This window comes from Mus caroli, chromosome 10, assembly GCF_900094665.2.
Source record: "Mus caroli chromosome 10, CAROLI_EIJ_v1.1, whole genome shotgun sequence".
NCBI classification, from domain to species: domain Eukaryota; kingdom Metazoa; phylum Chordata; class Mammalia; order Rodentia; family Muridae; genus Mus; species Mus caroli.
In genome coordinates this window covers 38931805-38939500 of record NC_034579.1, presented here as the reverse complement: position 1 = coordinate 38939500, position 7696 = coordinate 38931805, and the positions used below count along the sequence as shown (strand labels likewise).

The window sequence follows — 7696 nt, the reverse complement described above, 5'->3', positions numbered from 1 at the left end:
GAGTTGATCCATTTGAAAGATGCTTCGAAGGTAAATATCTTTGAATTAACAGGAAATGTTGAACAGAAATGGAGTAACAAAGAAGGTGAATCACCTTTAGGAAGAGAAATTGTGTTAGGCANAAATTTCAACTCAGAACAGTGTCTCACCAACCAACTGCTGACTCACACAAACCTTTACAATTCTGTCCTACTTTGATTAGTTGGAGCCTCATTTTTAAACTTCACAGAGTTTAAACAATCTGATATGCCTAAACCCCCAGTCAGATCTGCACGATCATTATGTCCCTGTAATATACAGCACCCACTCATATTCAGGAAATTATACAGGTATAAAAACACAAGCTGAAGAGCTCTCTTACACAAGCATGGTTTCCACACACTTGATATTCTCATATGTACATATATGGAAATTTTTATTAACAAATTACAAAAAATTATGTCAAGTACCTTTTTTGTCTTCTTGGTCTTATGAAATTAACAGTTAGTACTAATAACTAAATTACATATAAAATACTTTTGTGGGGCATATGGCTATGGACAGACAGTCTGGTTTCAGGTTGAACTTTGGTCTGAATCTTGGGACATGGTGCTGATAATTCACCTACATGCAAAGGAAGGAGTTCTCTCATGTCTCCTGGAACTCTGGCTTCTGTTAAATTTACTGCTCCCCCCCCAATATCCCCACAAAAGAAAAATGGTTAGTAGTCACATAGGCAATGTTCCAGGCTTATGACCTTCAGGATAAACACCTCCCCACTTAACTAGCAACAGCACACCATAAGAGGTGCTGTTTGGGTCCTCCTCTCTCTCTCTTGATCTCTAACTCCCCTTATTCTCCTCTCTTCTCTCCTCTAGCTCTCTTACTCTCTCTTTCTCTCTAGCCTTTCCTCTGTCTCTCTCCCTTTTCTCCTACTCTTCTCTTAGCCATGGCCAGACTCTCTCTCTTTCCACCTTTGCTCTTTCCCCCTGCCTTTCTACATTAAAGCTCTAAAACCATAGACTATCTGTTCATCTGTGCTTACTCTTGCTGCATGATAACATCTCTCCATCAGCCCTCTTCCCGATAACTACAGGGCACAGGGTGTTGGCAGGGGGACCTCCTGGTTTTTGGGACTGCCCCTTGTCCATCCCCCGTCGAGTGGGGTCAATTTCTTAGATACCCCCCAGGACCTAGTAGAAAGTGACCTGCAGCCTTTCTGCATCTGCCTGCCCAGAGGACAGGAGGAACTCTGGCTAGACATGGGATATCCTCCTTTCTCCATCCTTACCCAGACCACTTTTAGTTCCCACATACTTGCCTTTATCTTTTCATTGAAGTGCAAATGTTAGTGACTGCCCAGTGTTAGAGACTCACATTAAAAAGTTTTATGTTTCCAAGTCTACCAAAATTGAATGGCTTATTATGACTCAGATTTGACATATAGTTTTAAAGGGCCAGTGGTGCTAATGCTCTTCTCATATGTGAGAATGTTTCTGGAAATATTATTTTTCATTTTTAATTTAGAAAGATTCCTTATACAGCATAACTTGATAATGGATTTCCCATTTGATATTTGAAGATATTTCCACACATGCATACTCATCCAACTATATATGAATTTACTCATTACACCAAAGCATAAAAAGTCATATAATACTGTTAAATATAGTAGGAAAAAAAACAGGAAATCCATAACTATACCAAATAAAATCTGAGGAGATTTAAAATAAGTGATGTCAATTATCCCTGTCATGATCTCTTTCCTGGAGTGCAGTAGATTTACAGAGTGATATACTTTTGGTTAAAATGATTTTCTTTTTACTAGCAAGCATAAACTGGAAATAGTTTCTAGGTTAGTGGTGATTCACTGTGTTCAGTACTTTGTGTTAGTTCTACCATTGTCTGGTGTGCACTTGTGTGCATACTGTCAAAGTTTTCTGAATGACAGGAAAGGGCATAATGGATACATGTCATTTAGGACTGAATACTTCAAAGTCTCTCATGTTCTCCACATTGTTCATTTGAGGGTCTCTTTGTTAATTATCATCTACAGCTCATAAAAGCTTANACAATGTCGATTGAGTGAGGCAGTTATATATGACAAAATAGTATTAAGAGTGAACTAATATCAGTGTTCCCTGATCTGAATATTAGGAGTAGATTTTCCCGATAGCAATGAAGTATCTAATATCAGGTGCCTGTCCACATAAGCAAGGTTATTTATAATATCTACTACTACTACTACTACTTGAATTGGACCCTGAGTTTAGTATAAATGTTGCATGTTAATCCCATAACATTTGTGAAACTTACCCGGGTGTGTCATCCAAAAAGGTCCCTGTAGTTCTAACAACTTGCATCTCTGTATTCTTTCTGGTTATAATTATCCTGTATTANCTACTCCAGAATCCTATAGTACCATTCTCACTAACTCCATGCATGAATAACACAGGAAGAGTTCACACCTGCATATCTAAATGGGAAGAAGAAGAAGAAGAGGAGAGAGAGAGAGAGAGAGAGAGAGAGAGAGAGAGAGAGAGAGAGAGAGAGAGAGAGAGAAGACAATTTGAAGGAAAGAATGAAAGTCATGTACATATGAAGACACCATACTATCATTACAAAAATAAACAGGAACAAAAAGGACCAGGAATTAACAATCAATCACAATTAATATCTCACAATTCCTCAATAAATAGACACAGATTCCAGTATGGACATGAAATGCATCCATCTTTCAAATGCATACAAGAAACACACATTGGAATGGGATTGACTTCATAGATTTGATTCAATTTTGTTTTGTTTGGGGGGGTCGTTTTTTTTTGTTTGTTTTTTGTTTTTAGCTTATCAGTTTTCTTTTTGTATTTTTTTCTTTTTTTCTTGGATATTTTCTTCATTTACATTCCAAATGCTATCCAAAATATCGCCTATACCCTCCACCCCTGCTCCCCTACCCATTCACTCCCACTTCTTGGCCCTGGCTTTCCCTTGTACTGGGCCATATAAAGTTTGCTAGACCAAGGGTCCTCTTTTCCCAATGATGGCCAAATAGGCCTTCTTCTGCTACATATGCAGCTAGAGACATGAGCTCTGGGGTAACTGATTAGTTCATATTGTTGTTCCACATATAGGGAAAGTATAGATCTACTTTCTCAAGCTCCTGCATCCGACATCCATCCTATAGATGACTATGAGCATCTACTTCTGTATTTGCCAGGCACTGGAAAAGCCTTAAAGGAGACAGCTATATCAGGGNCTTTTGAGCAAAATCTTGCTGGTGTATGCAATAGTGTCTGTGTTTGGTGGCTGATTATGGGATGGAACCCAAGNTGGGGCAGTCTCTGGATGGTCGATCCTTTCGTCTTATCTCTAATCTTTGTCTCTGCAACTCCTTCCATGGATATTTTATTCCCTATTCTAGGGAGCAATGAAGTATCCACGAGTTGGTCTTCCTTCTTGATTTTCTTGTGTTTGGGAAGTTGTATTTTGGGTGTTCTAGGATTCTGGGCTAATATCCACTTTTCAGTGAGTGCATATCAAGGGACTTCTTTTGTGATTGNGTTACCACACTCAGGATGATANCCTCCAGATACATCCATTTGCCCAATAATTTCATAAATTCATTGTTTTTAATAGCTGAGTAGTACTCCATTGTGTAAATGTACCACATTTTCTGTATCTATTCCTCTGTTGTGGGTCATCTGGTTTCTTCCAGCTTCTGGCTATTATAAATAAGGGCTGATATGAACATAGTGGAGCATGTGTCCTTATTCCCAGTTGGGACAATGTCAGGGTTTATACCCAGGAAAGGTATTACTGGATCTACTAGTAGTACCATGTCCAGTTTTGTGAGGAAACACCAGACTGATTTCCAGAGTGNTTATACAAGCTTGCAATTCCACCAGCAATGGAGGAGTGTTCCTCTTTCTCCACATCATAGTCAGCATCTGCTGTCACCTGAATTTTTTATACTAGTCATTCTGACTGGTGTGAGGTAGAATCTCAGGGTTGTATTGATTTGTATTTCCCTGATGGTTAGGGATATTTTACATTTGTTCAAGTGCTTCTCAGCCCTTCATTATTCTTCGCTTGAGAATTCTGTGTTTAGCTATGTACTCCATTTTTTTTATTTTTATATTTTATATAATTAATAAACAGTGCATGTATAAAAATTCACACAAAGTTGCTAGTGAGCATACAAGTTCCAAAACTCTCCTGGGTCTATGGTACATTCAGTTTTCTAAGGGTGCACTCAGATCAGTGTAACAGGCAGACCTGATGTGGTATCTCATTCTCTTTGGTAAACCTATGCTCCTAACTTACTCCTCACAGTATCGCTCTGATATCCACTTTGTGCAGGGTCTGTGCTTCCTGGAATGTCAGATATTAAGGCTGGATTTAAGAGACAAGGACTTCCCACAGCAGTGACATCCCTTGGTCCCTCACCCTTTCACTTCATAAAGACCCAGTGACCTCCAACTAGGGGTCTCCAGGTTCCTCTGGATCAGGTTGGAAGCAGTTGCTGGGGGGGATAGTAGAAACTGAGACAATCTCTACAAGAACCCAAATGGCCACACTGTGGAGTTATCAGGCCTAATCCAGTTGCCACTAAGTAGATCCCATTGGTCAGTTGATGATTGCTGCTGATTTGAACCCTTCACCCCCTAACTTAAAAGGAAAGGAAGGTTTGGGGTTCAACACTGAAGGGGAAGGGCAGTGAGGACTAATGACACTAGACATTGATTCCCTGAAAAACTTTTGCCATCAGACACAGCCACATGAACAAAAGCAGGATTCAAACACTGTACATTCAAGAGTATCTCTAGACATTATTTAACAGCTTACTAACAGAGAAAACCAAGACCACTACCACCTACTGTGACATACTATTTTAGTGAACATCAGAATGCCGAGGCTAATCTTTAGTCCTCTGGATACAAGGCAGAAATCATCCAAAACACAAAGAATTTAGATAAGGACAGGGAAAGTAGTTGTCAACAGATTTCATGAAAACCATTAAATTCTGAAAAAATAAGTATTTTATATTTATATTGCTTCATGAAAAAAAATGCCCACTGGAACTCCCTGTATGGATGGGTGAGTGAGGACTCCATATGGTCCAGTGGGCAGGAAACAGCTCCCAGAGTGACCAGCTCTTTTCACTGAAGGAATGATGGGACTGGGGGTGGAGGTGAGGGTTGGGAGGAGAGAAACCCTACACAGTTAAACTATTAAGGAAACCAAAATACAGGTTCCCAGAATTTATCACACTCTGTATTACAAAGAGTCCCGCTCAGTTCCTAGAGCCCACCATTTCCCAGATGTGACGAGATCGGACTTGTGACTCAATGGCCAATTGTGCTTCTGATGTTGCAGGGCCACAATCCACTTTCTAGAAAGTAGGACAATTTTCACATGGCTTGGAATCCTCTTGTGTACCCCATTTTTAATAGGGTTATTTGAATTTCTGGAGTCCAGCTTCTTGAGCTCTTTGTATATATTGGATACTAATCCCCTATCAGACTTAGGATTGGTGTGTGGGAAGCCGTAATAACATTTGCCGTCACTAGATGGCGCTAAAGCTCCATTGTGCGCATGTGCAGGAGCAAAAGCCGGCCAAGGTCACCATTCCACTTCCCAAGACACAAGTCCATCCCCTGGGGCATTAACCAATCCCTGGGGTGTATGAGACCGTGGGTGATGCTATCAGCCTTAGTTAAGACATGTCACATTAGGGTATTTAAGCCACACTCGTTTCTGAGCCTTCTTTGTTCTACCTCACGATTATGAATAAAGTGTAACCACGGAAAGTCTTGTGTTCTGTGCATGTTTTTCGTTGGCGAGAAACAAAAGCGCAGGACATATTGGTGCTGAAATCCCGGGAAAAAACGCCTAACCATCTCGCAGTGCCAGAGGAGAACCCCACCCCCACCCCCCCCACCCCCCGATCAAGCGGGGAAGACTGGAACCTTGGTGGAAGGTAAGCTCCAAGAGACATGCTTGGCTCTAATCTCTCTAATCCCTCCCCTTAAGGCGGCAAAGCTTTTGTTTTTGTCCTGGCTGTGGTAACCCTATACCTCCCGGTGTTATCTTACGTTCACCAGAGGTGGTGCTGAATTTTGACTGCTGCTAGGCATGGTCAGATGGACGTACATGAGCCGCGGTGCTTGTCCTGTACTTAAGCCTCTCCTGTACATAAAGGAGCAGTATGGGAACTTCACATTCTGTGATCACAGCGTTGCAGTCTGTCTTAAAACAACGTGAGATAAAAATCTCTACAAAAACCTTACAGACATTCATCAAGGAAATTGACCGTATAGCACCTTGGTACTCGTGTTCAAGGTCATTAACCCCTACCTCTTGGGAGAAATTAAAGGGAGACTTAGTTAGGGAACAACAGAATGGGAAATTAAAGATAGGGACCATGGCATTATGGAAAATGGTGAAATCGTGCCTGGAGGATGAGAAGTGTCATCCAGTAATAATAACCAGACAAGGGATATTAGAAGAATTACAAGACAGTATGCCAGAAATGGAGCGGGACCATAGGTTAAGAGCTCAACAAAGGAAATGTGCACGTGAAAAGCAAAGCCTTTCCAAAGACCTTGGATCCGAGGAAGTGTAAGATTTGGGAATAAATTCCCAGGGAGAGAAAAAAGATAAGGAGAAAGTTCAGGAAAAGAAAAGCCTTTATCCGGTAAAGGAACTAGAGGCTTTGAAGCTTGATGGTTTAAAAACAGAAGAGCTTAGCTCCTCTGAGGAAGAGGAGTTAGAATATGAGGCAGCTCACTATAAAAAAGAAAGATATCATCCAGATGAAAAGCGAGTGAAAAAATCAGAGAAAAAATGAAAAGTTACTGGGGACACAGAGCAGGCCACCTCTAGGCCTTCTGGTCTCAATACTCCTTCACCTTATGTGGAGAATTTTTCTGATTCTTTCCTCTCNAGGGAGGAAAAGAAAAAACTATATCAGGCATTCCCTGTCTTTGAAGTTGCTGATGGAGGGCATGTACACGCACCTGTGGAGTATAAAAGAACTTGCTGAGTCTGTACGTAATTACGGAGTTAGTGCCAATTTTATCATATCTCAAGTTGAAAGATTTATGACCTTGGCCATGACTCCAGGAGACTGGCAGACAACAGTGAAGGCTGCACTCCCTAATATGGGGCAGTACATGGAATGGAAGGTGCTGTGGTATGATGCTTCTCAGGCGCTGGTAAAAGTTAATGCCACTGCTGAAGGCGATCAGAGAAATTGGACATATGAATTGTTAACAGGATAAGGGCAGTACGTTAATAATCAGACGAATTATGATTGGGGAGCATACAGTCAAATCTCTGCTGCTGCCATTAAGGCGTGGAAAGCACTTTCCAGAAATGGAGAGGCTGGGGGATACTTGACAAAAATTATACAAAATCCCCAGGAGTCATTCTCAGGCTTTGTAGCTAGGATGACAGAGGCAGCAGGCAGAATCTTTGGAGACCCTGAACAGTCAATGCCTTTAGTGGAACAGTTGATTTATGAGCAAGCCACACAGGAATGCAGAGCAGCGATTACACCCAGAAAGAGTAAAGGACTGCAGGACTGGTTAAGGGTATGTCGTGAGCTTGGAGGCCCCTTAACTAATGCAGGGCTAGCAGCTGCCATCCTGCAGAGCCAAAGGCGTTCAGATACAAGTAATCACAAGGTCTGCTATAACTGTGGCAAACCAGG

At 41.3% G+C, this 7696-nt stretch overlaps 1 protein-coding gene and 1 pseudogene across 1 annotated transcript in view; one reads left to right on the top strand and one right to left on the bottom strand.

The window, feature by feature from the left end:
• Window positions 1-6119, bottom strand: part of LOC110303542 — a 56179-nt gene extending 50060 nt beyond the window's left edge. Inside the window, exons 1-2 of the mRNA XM_021174653.1 lie at window positions 6078-6119; window positions 4429-4535 (exon numbers count right to left, since the gene is read on the bottom strand). Coding sequence (XP_021030312.1) covers window positions 4429-4535; window positions 6078-6119 — 149 coding nt within the window. The remainder of the gene's footprint in view (window positions 1-4428; window positions 4536-6077) is intronic.
• Window positions 6120-6406: 287 nt separating this feature from the next.
• Window positions 6407-7696, top strand: part of LOC110303539 — a 2969-nt pseudogene continuing 1679 nt past the window's right edge.